This window comes from Ambystoma mexicanum, chromosome 2q (genome assembly GCF_040938575.1).
Source record: "Ambystoma mexicanum isolate Mex_15411 chromosome 2q, UKY_AmexF1_1, whole genome shotgun sequence".
Classification (NCBI taxonomy): domain Eukaryota; kingdom Metazoa; phylum Chordata; class Amphibia; order Caudata; family Ambystomatidae; genus Ambystoma; species Ambystoma mexicanum.
In genome coordinates, this window is record NC_090924.1 from 148,769,158 (window position 1) to 148,786,294 (window position 17,137).

Here is a 17,137-nt window from a genome sequence, read left to right on the forward strand (position 1 = left end):
TTTGGCTTACATTAGGTCCTTCAAGGTTCCTCAGGTTGGGAGTATGTAATCGTTTGGAGGTGTTCATTTTTAAAGTCCGACCATAGGGCCTCACATTGTGATGCTTTGTTGTGTAGAGAGGCTGTGATCATTTCCATGGTGTAGATATTGGTTGCCACGTTTATCCATTCCTTTTTTCTTGGGACCGTTTTGGATTTCCATTTCATTACCAGTAGGGCTCGGGACGCTAACAGTAGCTGTGGGACCAATCCTCTGATTCTGATCCACTCATCTTCATTTTTCTCTAGACCAAACAGAATTAAGTGGGGATCGGCGTCTCCCTGTATGCCATCTATTTCTTTAATCCACCCTAGGACCTCATCCCAAAATACCTTTTATGTATGGGCAGCTCCACCACATGTGCCAATAGTTGGCTACCTCGCCACATTCCCTCCAGCATCTGGGGCTTGTTGTCTGGAACATTTTGGAGAGCCTGAGTGGGTCATATTGCCACCTATGTAGCAGCTTAATGGCATGTAATTTATATATGCAGGATATGGATGTTCTGGATGCCGCTTTACACATTGTTTCCCATTGGTCGGGGCTGATCTCATCTCCTACGTCTCTTTCCCATCTGCTTTTGAGGGCTTCCGTGGACCCGTCTCCCGCCTCAATTAGCTCTTTATACATTGCGGATATCAGGCCTTTCATTTCAGATCTAGAGTCTAGGAGCTTTTCGAACGGGGTGAGATCCCTTTTCAGCTTCTCCCTCCACTCAGATTTTGTTAGGACACCTTTTATCTGGATGTATTGGAAGGTGGATAACGGGCCTATTCCCAAGGCTTCAGTTAGTTCTGGAAGTGGGATGAAAGTGTCTTTTTTTTCTGCAGTTGTCCCACTCTCTCCAGGCCTGCTTCGTACCAGGATTGGAATCTACCTACATTGGATATGTGATCATTTATGCTGGGAGACCATAGATGGCTGAGTGGGGATGGCCAAATGGTGATCCTATACATCTCTTTACCTGGTCGTCATATGCTCCAAATGGTGCTCAATATCAGGTGGCCTTTGATTCTGCATTGCAGCCTTTTGTGTGGGGTCCATAGCCATTCTGATACTGTGGCTGGTGAGAAGTAGTAGTTATCCATGTGAACCCATTGAAGGTGTTTGTGATCGCGTAAGTGAGGGATGAGGATGTGCAGTTGGGTAGCTTTATAGTATGTTTTTAGGTCCGGGAGACCAACTCCTCCTTTTTCTTTGGAGAGTGTTCGAGTGTTATATGCGATCCTTGCTCGCTTCCCCTGCCATAAGAACCTGACTATGCTTTTTTTTTTACTTCTTGGAAAAACCTATTTGGAATCGCAACCGGTAACATCTGGAAGGGGTAGAGGAACCTAGGGAGACATACCATTTTAATGGCGTTAACTCGTCCTACCCACAAAATCGTAAGCTTGTCCCATCTTTTTAGATCCCCTGAAAAACGCTGGAGAAGGGGAGGGAAATTAGCTTCATATAGATCTGCAAGAGTTTTGGTGATCTGTATACCTAGGTATTTCAGTGTGGAGTGCTCAATCTTGAGGCCTAAAGGGAGGAATTTAGTTTCATTTTCTTCTTTCGTTCCTTGTAAGGGAAATAGTATCGATTTGGTCCTATTAACTTTGAACCCAGAGAGTTGGCCATATTCTTCTAGTAGATGGAGGGCACAGGGGACAGATACCGAAGGATTAGTTATGTGTATCAGTATGTCATCTGCGTAAAGTGCTACTTTGTATTCTATTGTTCCCAGCCGCAAACCTTCTACCCTGGGGTCAGATCTCATGTTTTGTGCCAGGTGTTCTAGGGAGAGCGCAAAGAGGATTGCAGAGAGGGGGCATCCCTGTTGGGGTCCGCATTCTAGTTTGAACCATCTGGAGTATTCTCCATTTACGAAGATTGATGCCTTGGGGGATGTGTATACCGCTTGGACTGCCTTTCTAAATTTCGACCCTATTCCCACTTTTCGCAGGACCGCCCTCAAATTCCCACTCCACTCTGTCGAAGGCCTTCTCTGCGTCTATCGACAGTAGGGCAGGGTCACCGGGTAGTGTGTGTGATGTATGGATTAAGTGGAGTGTTTTACGCATAGTGTCTGCCCCCTGCCTGCCCAGTATAAATCCAACCTGATTGTTGTGTATAAGATGAGGCATCAGTACCTCCAGTCTTGCAGCTAATACCCTGGTATAGATTTTAGCATCTAGGTTGAGTAGGGAGATGGGGCGGTGTGATCCACAATATTTAGGGTTTCTCCATTCCTTGGGGATCACTGTTATCAATGCCCTTGTTAAGGAGTCCGGGCGTCTCCTGTCTCTATTATCTAGTTGAATAGTTCTGTCAAGAAAGGTTTTAGCTGTGCACTAAAGGTTTTGTAAAAGCCAGCAGTGTAGCCATCTTCCCTAGGTGATTTACCTATGGTTAGCCTTTTTATTGCATCTTGGACCTCTAGTTTGGATATTGGGGCGTCTAAAAGTCCGGATTCTAGGTATGATATTTTGGGCATGTCGATTGAAGATAGGTAGTGTTCTGTATTTGATTGGGTGGGACTCACTTCCGAAGTGTATAGCTTTTCGAAGAAGTTGGCGAAACTCTCAGGGAGGGTGTGGGGGGGGTATGTGCTGTGGGGGAGTTTTCTTCAATTATCTTACTTTTCGCTCTGCCCTTTGCTCTCTGAGTCTGGCAGCTAGTAGCGCGTCGGCTTTGTCCCCTTTTTCATCAAATTTCTGTTTGAGGAATTGGAGCTTGCGCACTACCTGTTCTTGTTCCAAGAGTCATAATTCCTCCCTTTTGCACTGCGCTGCGTTTATTTTATCATGATCTACACATGGGCTTCTCCTGATATCACTCTTGAGATGGGATATTTCAGTTCTGAGTTTGTTCTTTAATCTTTCGCTCCCTATTCTTAGAGGACCCTTCACGTATTAGGAAACCCCTCCAGGTGGCTTTACCCGCTTCCCACACTGTTTGTTTGGATACCTCATCATTATTGTTCACTTTGAGGTATTCATTGATTTCAGTCTCCATCTCTGTCCTGAAAGCTGCATCTTTCCATAGACTCTCGTTAACACCTCAATTTCCCTCCCGGGACAGGTAGGTCTACCCAATTCACGTTGACTAGGACCATGTCATGGTCCGTCCATGTTATCGGGACAATTTCCGAGCATGTTGTGGTTTCAGGGATATCTTTTGTAAGGTATATGTAGTCAATTCGGGTAAATGTTTTGTGCGGGTTAGAATAAAAAGTGTAGCCTCTATCATTGGGGTGCATGATTCTCCACACATCTTTCAGATCGTACGTGTCCATTATGTCGGATAGTTCAGTGCGGTCATCTCTATTCTGGTTTCTCGTTTCAGGATTACCTGGTTTCCAGTCTTTGGTTGGGTCAGCCCATTGGGTGAAGTCCCCGCCCAGTATAATATGGCCTGAGGCTTCCAACATTATTTTGGGAATTGTTTTCTCTAGGAATTTGACCTGTCCAGTGTTGGGGAATATATCACCGCAATTGTTACTTTTATCTTTGCGATTTTTCCCAGTTATCAAAAGGGCTCATCCACTTACATCGGACCATGTCTTATCTACTTCGAAGTTGATCCCCTTCTTAATCAGGATACCCACGCCACCTCTCCTGAGTGGGCCAGAGCCCCAAAACTCCATTCCCCCTCGCTTCTCAATAATGCATCGCTCTTCGTCTTTGGCAAACTTTGTCTCCTGTAGGAGAAGAATATCAATTCGAGATTTTTGAAATTCCCTAGCCACCAATGACCTCTTGGTAGGCGAGTTCAGGCCTTTCACGTTGAGCGTTCCCATCCTAAGGGACTCTGTTCCCTTCTGCTCTTCATTTGGTGCCATCATTAGTGCTCGTTAGGTAGGTGTTTGTGACCTGTGCCCAGTAGATTGTTTGTTGGGTCACACATTGTCCTGAGTGTTCTGAATTATCACCGATGTTGCTACAACCTTTGCCCGTTTCCTGCTAGCCCATTCCCGCTCTGCCCCCCTCCCTTCCTAAGTTGCTGGCGTTCGACTGCACCCAGGTGAGAACACTGGTACTGCATCAAACCACCTGAAGGGACCGTTACTTCACGTCCCTTTGGTCAATGTAACATCTCAGTTTTGATTGAGCCCCATCTCACCTCCCCCTTCATGTCCATTTCCTGACTTTATTGTAAGCCTGCATGTCTTTCTCCATTCAAGTCAGATCGTTTGTAATGGAATAAATGTCATCTTGCCATAGCTGTCTCCCCCCGGGGAGGTTTTACCTCTTCGATATTTCCTCAAGCCTTTTACTCGTTGCCTCCTGGGGCCTTGTATCTGCCATCCTCTGTCCTCTCTCCTTGGTCCTTCTTGGTCGTTTTCTTCAGTGCAAGGGCCGAGCAGGTCAGAGATGAAGGCCTGGATTTCTTTTTCCAAGCTTAGCTTGATTTTACTGCCCTCGTACTATAAGGAAAGGGAGAAGGGGCAGCCCCACCTGTATCTTATATTCTTTTCCTCCAGGTGTCTAATTAGGGGTCCGCACATCCGCCGGAGCGCCAGCGTCATGGACGATAGGTCTCGATATATTGAGATTTGGCCACCCCCCAGAGTGATCGAGTCAATGCCCCTTGCTCTTTGAAGGATCCTGGTCTTGTCCTGAAAACGATGGAATCGTGCGAGTACAGATCTTGGTCCACCCAGGGGGCCTCCGGCTCTGTGTATCCTCTCTGTTTTGGGTTTGTCAATTTCATCATCAGCAACTAAAAATTTGATGATGTCGTGGAGAGCATTCCTCTGGTCGCTCTCAGTCTCCCCTTCTCTTTTTGGGATACCAAAAATTCTCAGGTTGTTTCGTCTTTCCTGGTTTTCCAAATCGTCAAGCTTGAGTTTGAAGCTTTCTTCACGCTGTTCCATCTCTGTTATCCGTAGGTCGAACTGTGCCTCAAGGGTGTCTATGGAAGCTTGGTTATTCTCTATACTTTCCAGTCTTTCTTCCATGTTGTTCAACCGGTGCATAATTTTGTCTAGTTTGCAGCCAATGCTGGCGCCCATGTTTTTTATTTCACCCAATAAGGCAGCAATGTCCCCTTTGGTGGCCGCTGCCTCGTTTGCCAGGTTGTCTTTGTTTGCCATGTTGAGGTCGCGGTTCTCCAGGGGTGATGAGGTGTAGGCAAATGTGGCTAGTTTTTCTTTTATGTTCATAGGGTCTCTGATGCCTCTGAAGTAGCGTTGATATTGTCCGGCAACAAGGTGGGGACTGAGGCAGAGGAGGCACACGCCCCTGAGTAGCGGGCCCAACCCTCTGTATTGCGGTGTTCAGACGACTTCAATTTGATTCCTATTAGAGGATGTAGACCAGAATCTTGTATCTCTTGATAGTGGGCTGGAAGTGCGAAGGTTGCACTTGTGTATTGGGGTCACCAACAGTTCTTTTGATTGTGGGGGGTTGGTTCTCAGACCTGCGGGGGTCCCTCTTCTCTGTCCTTCCTTTACTCCTTTGTTCGGGTGCTTTTTCGCCCTTCTTGCGCTACTTCCTAGAGTTTAGAGGTGACTGGGTCTTCAGGGCGTACACTCGTCTCCATGCGCGGGCTGTCGGCCCAGTGTAATCGGGGTCGCCTGCGTCTCACACAGCCTTTGGTGTGGGAGGGGAGCCGTGGTGCTTCGCTGTGCCCTCTGCGAGAAAGGGTGCTGGGAGTCGTGCGGTGGCGCGGGTCGAACACTCGTTGAGTGTGGTCCTGCAGGTGGCGGGAGGGGGACGTTCGCCTACCTTTCTTCTGTGGCCCGCGTAGTTCGTGCTTCAGTCCGACGCGGGATCCAGCGTTGGCGCGGATGATGTAGGGCTGGCCTCTGTCTCGGTAGGTGCGGCGAGGTTCTGGGGGGGGGGGAATGAGGGTGTCCTCACATTGGGCACGATATTCTCGGATTCGCTTTGTGCCGCAGGTCCAGGGGTCCTCCTCTAACTTTCACGCGGGCTTCGCCGGATATGGAAGGGCCGTGGAGCCGCCGCACGCGAGGTCTCTTTGAGAGGCAGGTTTCTCAGGTTTCCAGGGTCCGATTTCTTTCGGATTTTTTGCCAGCTTGGGGGGCTGTGGGGGGGTGGGGAGGGATCTTCCGCCAACTCCACAGCAATTTTGAGTCGGGGGAGGGGTGTCACAAGGTGGGGGCACAATTCACCTCGGAGACCCAGAAGCACGGAGCTCACACAGTTAGGACTCATCCACGCGCCCCCTGGTGGCCACCCTCTTTATTTTTTGTTTTAAACTCTGTTTTACAACATTAAACAAACCATCACCACAAACATAACAATCACTGTGTCACTGATATATGGATTCCGCCGTGCAGTATCTCCCGTCGTGATGCTCTTCTGTGGCCGTGTTATCCAGTTCTATGGTCTCTCGACCACTCCAGTCAAGGGGTTGAATACCCTGTCCTTTTTTCCTGCCGGGGATCCTCCGCTCAGTAGCTGGATCGGCAATTACTGTTCATCTGCTCCTCCAATGTCTTCAGTGCTGTTATCTTCCCTTAGTCCAAATAGGTCTTGTATCATAGGAATTCCAGGTAAGTAACTTAAGGCCACTCTCTCCTCCTGGCCTCTGTAGCGCCCTTGTCCACACCGCCGTTTCCACTACCAACTATTTCCTCAGGTCTACTCACCGTTAGTCTATACTTGGTCCCGGACCAGAGTTCCGTGCCATTGCTATTCGGCGCTTTGCCTATTCAAAGCTTTATTACCTGACCGTACCATGTTCCTTACCATGGGTGACACATGGAACATTCAGGCTGAAGGACAATAGCGGGTCTCCCCTGTCAACCAACAGACGGACTGAACTGTATGGCGACAGTTGAAGGGTGGGGGCGGTGAAGAAGAAGATGGAGAAAGCTGGAAGGGAGAGGGCACAGAAAAGAAAGAAAAGAGGATCTGCAGTCTTGCTGGGTCACGGCCTCTAGCAGCCCCAAGGGCATTCTTTAATGGACCGGGCTGCATCTGCCAGCTGCAGCCCGGCAAGAAGTTAAGCCCCAGGCCGTGTGTGCAGTGCAGCCAGGGGAAAGACTAATGCCCGCGCCCGAGGCCACGTGTGTGGGCGGTCCATGAACACGAGCGTGGTGCAAGGAATGCATGGCATTAACAGCAAGGCACAAGTGATCACAGTTCAAGGGTGTTTATTGAACTCCAAAAAGGGTATGATAAATATCTATATAAACCTAAATCTACCAATGGGAGCAGGCTACGACCATCAAATAATAACACAGTCCTAGTGGTGTCTTGTCAAAATAAAAGGGCCTATACTAAAAAAAACTATTGCCAATCCTTACCTCTAAATATAAATTGTGTGGGAAATAATGTTATGAAAAAACAAGTGTTCAAAATGATGTCAGGTTTTCCTGCCCCACGTTTTTAGCACAGGATAAGGCAGTTCACTCGAGCATAGCACAGTCTCTGGCTTCTTTAGCACAAGGTTATAGTTTGTTTGTTTAATATGTAGTTCACTCACCAGCATCAGGGCCTCCGTAGCGCAAGTCTCCTAGCTTCTGAAAAGTCTCTTTGCTCAAAGGGCCTGATGCAACCAAATAGACAACAAGTTCTTTTCCCTTCTAGATTTCCACAAGTATTCACGTTGGGTGATTCACTATCCACCCCGATTCCCCTCAACTGTGTTCAGATTCTTTTAGCATGAAGTTCCACGCGGGCTTCCCTCAGCCGGCCTCGAGTCTGTCTTTCACCTTTCACTTTTCACACGTGTGTAGGTTCTTTCTTTTCGCGTGACTCACGGTTCACCCTGGATCCCCCTCTGCCGGGCTCAGATCCCTTCTTCCCTCAGCCGGGCTCGGACCAATGTCAATTTTACATCCAGTATTGAAGGCTTTCGAATGTGCACAGGGTTTGGCTTGACCCATTGCAGGACCACTTCGATTTCACAATTCTTTGTTTTTAATGTTCGCATCCTTTTGGTTGGAGACCTACCAGAGACCTTCGAAGGAGCGTGTGATGCCAGACCACTGTCTACAATATCATTTTAGCGTCAAAGTTCATTCACTCATCTGATGCCTTAATAATCTTCATACAATGTTGCTGCTTGCAACTTAGATTTCCTCACAGACCGGTCTGGTACCTGTCTCCCCAACTCACTGGCTGGGCTGCTTTGATGTAGGAGCCAAGGACAGTACCATGGCGGCAAATGCTTCTCCCGGCCTTGACTATAGATGCAGGAGAGCCCCGGGTACATCCGACACACAATGCAGGATTCTTTAGCTTTAATTCCAGGTCTTAAGTTTCCTACTTTTGAAGGCTCATGAAAGGTGCAGTTTGTCTGTGAAAAGGCCAAGGGTATTGCCCTCCTTGCAATTCTCTTCGATCTTGCGATCTTCCGCCTTGTATTAACCTGCCATCTTGGAACTGCTGCTTCCTTGTGTGCTTTGACTTCCTCAGAGTGTGCATGCTTCACCGTTTATCCGTTTGGAAAAGTTAGGTGTGTGCAAAATGATAAGTAATTGCCTGACCCTGCCTGACCGTTTTAGTGGAACATGTGAGGTATACGGCTCGGGTGTTAGTCCGTTCTCCCTCACAGTGAGTTGTCTTTGAAAAAGGGGTGTTGAAAGGGGGGGGGGGCTGAGACCCTATGTATCCTACTGGGTAGGATGGGGTAAAGATGTTAAAGGGAAGGGGATACTGCGTCTTGCCAACCGATGTCCGACTTCCACTCCCCGAAGACCACCCCCCCAATCCAGGTTATCCTCCCACACTGGTCCACTCCAGGAGATGTATCCAAAAGCGATGGCCATGTCCTGGCCACCTGGATGACAGATCCCCGGGGCCTCGCGTGTGAGACCCTGTTTGCATGCATGGTGCTGCCCAGGTGAAGAGCATGGCCGTGCGGAAAGACGCCAATCCCCAATTTCTTCCCCCCCCCCATGGCCAGGTGGGGAAGAAAGAACCAGCCAGACTACACCGGCGGGTGCCAGCCAGACCGCCAGCACTGCCAGGGGGGCCTGCGTGAAATACTTTCTTCCTGGGGCCAGACTGGGAGAGCAGAGAAAGTAGAACTCACCTGGAGCCCCGGCTGCAACGGCCTGAGCGGCCTGGGCTCAATGCAAAGTGCGGTGGATGGGCGCTTTGACTCTCCCTAGGTGGGAGGGCCTGGGCGGAGTCACAGAAGGGCTTTACCCGCCTGGGATTTAACCAGCTCACCACTGCCACTGAGGAAATTAAGGAGGAAATTAAACAAAGAGCTTGTAAAGCCCCAGGACTCCAGTTGTTCATTGCTTGTGTGTGCCCCACCCTGATAAGGGAGATATTACTATTTAAAGACTGTTGGGGACTTGATAAGTGAAATATTATTAATAGGAGCAGACTGCAGCTGCCATCCAACTGGTGGGAGTGGTATGTGAGCAGTTCAGAAAGCAAGGCACAGTGGGAGTAATGTGAAACTTGCTACAGGTTACTATGCAGAGGGCTTTATGCAGTGGGTGTCCTTTACCCAGATGATGGCAGTATTAAACATGGAATGAAGATGTGAAATCGAGCATGTGTATTTGATGGTCCTGAAGACGTTTAACAAGTTAATCCTTATTTAAAAGCCTGATAGGGCATCAAAACTCCCTTCCAGTGCACTGAGCCTTATTAACACCAGGAACTCAGAATGTTGGCCCATCTCCTGAATTGATAGCTTTTTTATTTGCAGGTTGCTCAGCGCCCCACCAGAGCAGCTGTTCTTGGATGGTGGGAAGAAGTGTTGAGTTTGTTCCTGGCCGGAGTATTTATAATACTGCGCTCACCTGTGCCAGGAAGGAAAAAAAAACGGGGGCTACGCTCGGGAGATTTGTAAGGGTTATATTACACACCTGCACCCCCTGAAATTCAGTCAGAAAACCTACAACTACAATTATGCCCTTTTTTGTGTGTCTATAAGGATTCTTGTATTTCTGAGTTTGGCTTTTTGTGTAATTTATGTACTTTTTAATTCCTTACTATAAAACCATATTTTTGCACTTTAAAGAACTACCAACTAAAGCTGAGAAGCTATGTGGCAAATTGCCAAAATCGGGGACGGTACAGTCCATGGCTTCTCAATTTTTAACTAAAATGTGTGATCCTGGGCAACTCGTTATAACTCATTCTGAGCTATCTAAATTGGGAATATAGTGCAGACTATTACACTCGAGTCTGGAAAAAAACTAAGTGCACATCAGATATTTGGGTATTGCGTTTTGTCTTACTGCCACCCGCTTCTTGTAATATAACTTCTAATGATGCCCTCTAGTATTAAGGCTGCCACTTTCTGTTATTTCCAGGGATGTCGGTATATATGCAAATTAAGGACACAAACGTCTTTTGCTTTACATGGGGAAATCTTAGGACAGGTCTAGCTCCAAATTCTCACCGGTTCTAGTAATGCTGAGGTTGCGTGGGTTGGTAATGATCCATCTTGTGAAAGAACGCTGTTGCGGTGCATTGTCCCCGTGTGGCGAGTTCCGAAAACGCCCTTTCTATTTGTTTGTTTTTGCGCGTCCTGGAGCAGCATCGGCTCCACACAAACTCACTCTTGTGTTCTACACACCCCCACACCAGTAATGGTATTGTCCGGAATGCCCGGTTGCTTGCCCTCTTTCTCCGCCCTGTGGTCTCTAGACCGGCCTCTTCACTTAACAAACTACACTTCCCAGTTCTTCCGGCACTGGTGACGCAATCTGACATGGCTGCCGCGGGGCACACGTCTGGAAACCCACCATGTAAGTCTGAATTTTGGGGGGGGTTCGCGAGAATTGGAATTGCCCTAGAGTGACTTCTGCGAGGACCAGTTCCCCTCGGTCAAACCGGGGATATTGCGCCGCAGGATTAGAAGGGAACAGGCAGAGGCGGTGATAACATGGCAACAGTTTGTGTATGTGGGCAGCAACGGGCGGGCCTTGGCTCCATGGCAGCCGCAGCAGGACCGGGGCTGCCGCACTCCCTGTGCAGACTCTTCGGCCCTCTTTACGACACCTCTTACATGTGTTTATTTGCGGCTGACGGAGTCCACGTTTGCCAAGGCTCCGGTGCATCTCCTGCCTGGTTTTGGCAACCTCAGCGTTCCGTGCTCGGTACAAGATTGGGCAGGCTTTCTGTTAGTGTCGAGCTGATGCGTTTTCTTGTCCTCGGGCGAAATGCGAGTCTGTATATTCTGTTTTTTTCTTGCTATTTATCCGCATGTGACTGCTCTTGATTCTTTTTTGTCTCATTTAATCAAATCCCTTTTTTTTTAATAAGGGATATACGATCAAACATTTGAGCTACTCCACCACTGCACCACCTCCCTACAATGTATTGTAATGCTTTAGCCGTCCGTGGCTTATACTTGAGGAATGCAGAGCTCGAAAACATGTTTACTTTTTTCTTTTATCAGGGTACGTACGTCTATGATGATTTGTTTACTGATGCATGTTATTGTGGACGTTATGTTAAAATGTGTGTAGCGCATAACTGCCGTGGCCTTAAAACTCCCTTATGGTATCTGGGAGTTCCTAAAACTGCTTTATGAACATACATGATAAACATCATAATAACATACCGTTTGCTGTTGCATGCTAACGGCAATTATTTTGGCTGACACAATACTGCGCTGTCACATTTATAAGTTGTACGTGTTGGATGCGAAATGCTGGTGATTTGAAATGTCATTGAATGTTGTTTCTTGCATTGCACCAGAGTGGATGTGGGACCCATCAAATTAATATTGGGGCCCTGCACTGAACATAAAAACGAGCAATGTTTCTAACCCTAGAGCGACAGACTACAGCAGTGGTCTTCAAACTTGTTTGGACTGACAACCCCCCACCACCCCCAGGAAAATATGGGCTTGACGTCCCCCTCAGACCCCATAAAAATGCCAAATGAACAGCAAGTCCAAATGGCTATGAACTATCACATGCAGTCACCGCACCCTGCTCCCAGTATAGTGCCTGCGCTCCCGCACCTGCTGCCATTAGTCTCTGGGCTCCCTCATCACACTCCTACTAACCCAGTCTCTGGGCTCTCCCCACGCAACCCCACCACAGACCCTGTGTTCTCCCCACCTTTCTCCACCAATCTCACTGTGCTCTCCCCACCCTGCTCCCACCACTATGCCATGGCTCCCTGCTCCCAGCGCAGTCCCTGAACCAGTGGCAGCTGGTGAATATTTTAAGTGGAGGGGATTATTATTTCTCCTAGATATGCCACAGCAAACCGAGCGTAATGTGGGAGCCCAAGCCAATCAAGGTGGGTTGGGGTTGTTCACCCCCGTGGGACAATTTTTAAAATAATGGGTTAAAATGTTTCATTTTAGAGCATACCTTAAAAAAAACATTGGGTAAATTGCCAAACAGTTTGCAATTGGCATTGAGGGGCCTAGGCATGGTATTTTTTTTACTGCCCTTAGATGTACAGAAAAAAAATACCATCCCTGTCCCCTGGGCTTCACAGTGCCCCAGGAGAGCGTAGTTTGGTAGGGGGAGTGTGCAACAAAATGCATTTGTTGTACAACCACCGCCCATGCGCCAACATGAGCTCCACAGACCAACAGAGCCTTCCCTCTATAATTCACACGAGCACCCATGATCCTATCACTCATAACACAAGCATCCATACGCATACATTAATACAAAATAACTGAACATAAACTTACCTTCTGCCGCAGACCTGAAGTTTCCTCCCAAGCACTCCAGCTCCTGGATCATGAACAGGAATCTGGAAGCAAAAGTTTCCTGGTTCCTGCACATGCGTGCATGGGCCGGAGTGTGGTGCTGAAACGCCCTGCTCAGCCTGCCCTGTTTGTATGTGCGAGGATGCGCAGGAGATCCCATTCGCACATACAGACTTGCAGTTCCCCAGCCAGCATTTTCAATAAGCTATGCAAGGCTGGCCAAGCAAAGTACCCCAAGCCTTGCATGGATCATTGAGCATGTGCGGCTGGGGAACTGAACTCTCAAAGGGAAGCAGTGTTTCCCTTTCAGTTAAGCTAGCCCAAGAGCACTCCCTCAGCTGGAAAAAGCTGGGGAGGGAGTGCTCAGTTTTTCACTGGGCTGGCTCCTCAGCGCCTCCCATAATTGGTAAAGGGGCCATTGGGTCGACACCCCATTGCCCATTATGAACAAGCACACCTGCCCAGGGCTCCCCAGCCCTGTTTTTTATTTCCTCCCTAAAGAAAAAAGTTGTATTCTTTTATATATATTTTTTTACTTTGCTTTTTAGGCTGGGGTCTTGCGGCCCACAGTTTGAATACCTCTGCAGGGGATGACAAAATGTCTCTTTAGCTAACAGTTCCTTAGTCGCTTCACTGGACTCACAAAGTTCTTATTTCACCAACAAGTTCTGTTTAAGGAAAAGGTTCTGCAACAGTCTTTCTGAAAAATGTCTTGTATCGCTGCAGATTACCTGGTATACTCCCCTGCCAGGAATCTTTATACAATTTTCAACTGCCTGGTGTACTCGCCTGCCAGGGCTTCTCGTTAGGATTCTCAGATCTCCTTCTGTCCTCTCCTGCCAGGAGTCTCTTCACAAGCTCAGCGGCCTAGTATATTCACCTGCAAGGTCTTCTTAAGTACAACTTCCAACGCCTGGTATACTTGCTTACCTGGACTTTTTTTAAATGTGTTTCACAGTTCTTAAATTTAAATTAAACTTCAACTGCCTGGGGTATTGACCTGCCAGAGCTCTTATGCATTTCACAGTTCTTAAGTGTACTACAAGAGCATATATCATGTGACGCTTGGTTTAACCTTCTGTGGTAATATTCTGCTCAAATGTACTTGCTCAAACTTCTCCTCCACATGGGCATCTTGCACTTCTGTATTTCATTGGGATTTGCTTTTATACTTTGTCTTGTCTGCATAGTGCATACAAACATTATTCTTCTGGCACCTTGCCCTGGTTCTTTGCCTTGGCGATATTCAAACTGACTTTTTTTATCTTTCTGCATCAAACATTTTTCTTATTGGGTGTTGAATCTGTGCATTGTCTTGACTGCGTTCAAACAAACTTTGCATTTGTATATTTTCTGTATTAGTAATCTTGTACATTGTAGTCACTTGCTTGTACGGTCGTTGGAACACCCCGGGTCCTCCATCTGCTTCAGACAGACTCACCAGTCTTCGCCAGGGTTCCCGATGTTGCTTGCGTCCCTTCGGTATAGCTTCTTGTCCAGACGCTTCCCCAGCACCTGGCGATGACTCTGCGGTCACACACCAGCTCTCCTTCTCGGTTAGTGTGAATTCTGCTGCCTTGCCGAGCGACCGAATACCCAGGAGCTTCTGCACCGGTCCTAGCATCTCCACCTTCCTTCCTGCTTACGTGTAGCGATGTTCTACCTTTCCCAACGGTCTTCTATGCTCTGCCGGCTGGGTGTTGTGCTTTGCTTCAGGAGCCCTGGCGTGAATGGAAATGTTCGCTTGTGCATCTCTTCTCCATGGTGCTGTGGTCCAGCTCATTACAGGTTTGGAAAAACCTGCATGCTGCACTTTGAGCTCCTGTCCCTATGCATAAACTTCCTTGTTCTCTTCCTCGCCATTACCGGAGTGGTTATGGTAGTTGAAGTCCATCACTTCTTTTGGCCTTTCAACTCCTGGATGTTTTTTTCCATAAAAAAGCATACCAAGATTAGAGGTCCTGGCTACCTTTGGACTCTTAACTCTTCAATGGTTCTTCTCCTGGACCTTACACAAAGGCACATAAATAAACAAAACATGTTGTGCGTTATGGGTGTTTGGAAGAAAAGTGTGGGTCCGACTAGAATGATGTAGAGATGGGGTTTCCTGGCTTTCTCTATTGGGGGGAATCTTTATTTGACAATAGGCCATTAAGGTCTTGAGGTTAAGGGAGTCTCCATCATGGGAAAGATGGCAACACTGTGACTCCCCCAATGAAGTCATAACATTTCCCTGGTAGTTGTCTCCTGCCATATGATCCTCATGAAACTTCCCACAGGGTCAAGATCGGGAGGAATCGGCCGAAAAGACAGAGAATAATAGACCGAATGGGAGATTTGGCTGAATTTCGGCTGTTTGAAAATACTGAGCAGCTGAAAGGTTTGACCAAATCCCCCTTTCAGTGGCGGGGGGTTGCAGGGGTGTCCTCCGCAGCCGGGCCCAGGAAGAAAAAAAAACAAAGGACCCTGTGGTGCTGGTTCCCCATCACGGAAGTGAAAGGGAACCAGCGTCACAGGGACACAACACAGCAAGTCGGCAACAAGGTAAGTAGAAGGGTGGTGGCGGGAGTGGGTCCGGGGGCCAAGTTGGAAATGTTCAGGGGAGAAAAGAACGAAGGTTATTTCGGGAAAAATAATCTTCGCGGGTGAAAGACCAAATATTTCTGTCCCCTGGCCACATCAGAGGAGGTTCCCATGATGACTCCATTGGATTAATCACAGTAGCGACAGATGCTTGGGGTTTTTAGGATAGTCCTCTATACTCTAACGAACTTGGTCTGGGAAGGAGCGCTGAGCCTCACATATCTAAGAAAGTAATTCTTGGCTATTGATCTGGTGGCAGCTCTTCCTAGAAGGGTGCAACCCGGCTACGAGTCTTGAGATTTGGAAGATGGGAGACCCAACCTCTAGTCAGATCCTCTATGGGAAGACATGCCTGAATGATTTCCCGCAAACCGGGAAGGTGGTAGTCCAGGTATGACGTACCTTGATGGATACGACAAAAGATGGAATGAGGTAGGCACTAGACCAACCCAGATGGGGCAATAGTTGATCCCCCAAACTTGAGAATTTACTATTGAGACATGCTCTTAGTGTGTGGGTGAAAGAAGATACAGATATACCCTGAGATTCACCATTGCTTAGACTAGCAGTGACTGAGAAGTTTGAAGACCAACACATTTCAAGGGCCTATAGGCGGACAGCTAGATCCACAGTGAAATTGCTGATTAAACTAAGGGAGTGGTGGGAAAGGAACCTGGACCCCTTAGACGACCGGGACTTGGGAGTGTTCCCTGAGGGCAGTTAGAGAAATGGACATAGACGCAAGGCATGGATCAATCCAGTGCATAGTGTTGCATAGGGTGTATTACACCTCCACAGAGGCTTTTTAGAATGGGAATAAGGGAGAACGACATCTGCCACAAATGCAAGATTGAAGTGTGGGAACATACTGCCATGCAGTTGGGTCCTGCCCGAGAATACAGGCCTGTTGGGAAGTGCTGGAGGCGTTGAATACCATTGCATAGAGGAATCGGAAATGGACCCTCTGATGTGCTTGTTCAGTGTTGGGTGGGTGGGGGGACGTTTATTCTCTTACAGTGCCGGAAAAGGCCCTGTCTGGTGTGGCCTTGGCACTATCAAAAAGAGGTATTGCAATAAAATGTGGGGGTTGGGGGGGGAAAGAGTATTGGATGGATAGGTGTATGTGCCTTTAAAGGTTGGTGTACAAGAGTTGTGATGCCCCAACTAACATGAGCTGATATAGGGGAAATGGGTTGCCCTAAACAGAGGTTCTTGACGCCCTAGTGGGAGAGAGACTGAGTGGGGAAAAAAGCATGAAGGTGACAGTCGATCAAATGCAAGAAGTTTTGGCGGGAGGATGTTAGCATGGAGAAAGGGTGGGGATAAATGGCAAGTTGGAGGGGAAGGGTGATTTCCATGCAGTTTTCTGACTTCATATCCTGCTATAGTAATATACCTGGTAAAAGATAAAGGTTTGTTCTAAAAAGTAATACATTGTCTAACAGTTGTTTTTTTTTTTTAATTTTTTTTTTCTTATTTAGGTAAAATATAAAGAACAAACTATGGATACACAGATATTTTCCCCATTGATAGGTGGCATTGCAAGTCCATCGCCATCCTTGGAATCTTCCCGGTTATATAGTAACTGGTCGGCTTGTGGAGATGATGTCACAGTGCCGGCTGTAATACAGGAGTGTGCAAAGAAAAGGTAACTTAATTTAAATATCTTTTTATTTTGTTAATTATTTTAATGATTTATTTCCATCTCCACTATAGACTCCTTGTTTTGTAAAAAAAAAAAAAAAACGACCTCCATTTTCTGCTCCCTGACCCGGTTTTGTATCAGTTTGGCGGCTACTTTGTCATTACTGACTGACCTAGAGGTAAAAATGGATCTTCAATGTGCATGCACTTTGAAAAGGTGTAAAGAAACATGCATTTAAAAATTCATTTTTTAAAAATGTATTAGATA

At 47.4% G+C, this 17,137-nt stretch overlaps 1 protein-coding gene and 1 long non-coding RNA gene across 3 annotated transcripts in view; one reads left to right on the forward strand and one right to left on the reverse strand.

Moving 5' to 3' along the window:
• Positions 1–10,529, reverse strand: part of LOC138569241 (uncharacterized) — a 101,723-nt gene extending 91,194 nt beyond the window's left edge. The window contains exon 1 of the long non-coding RNA XR_011303182.1: positions 10,363–10,529. This is a non-coding gene — a long non-coding RNA (uncharacterized lncRNA). The remainder of the gene's footprint in view (positions 1–10,362) is intronic.
• LOC138569240 (meiosis-specific coiled-coil domain-containing protein MEIOC-like) overlaps positions 1–17,137 on the forward strand; it is a 458,384-nt gene that overhangs the window by 117,761 nt on the left and 323,486 nt on the right. The window contains exons 1-2 of one of the 2 annotated variants that reach the window (XM_069647057.1): positions 10,626–10,711; positions 16,707–16,873. In XM_069647057.1, coding sequence (XP_069503158.1) covers positions 16,728–16,873 — 146 coding nt within the window. In that variant the 5' untranslated portion in view covers positions 10,626–10,711; positions 16,707–16,727. Of the gene's footprint in view, positions 1–10,625; positions 10,712–16,706; positions 16,874–17,137 lie in introns of those variants that run through there. The other variant, XM_069647056.1, reaches the window with a different exon arrangement.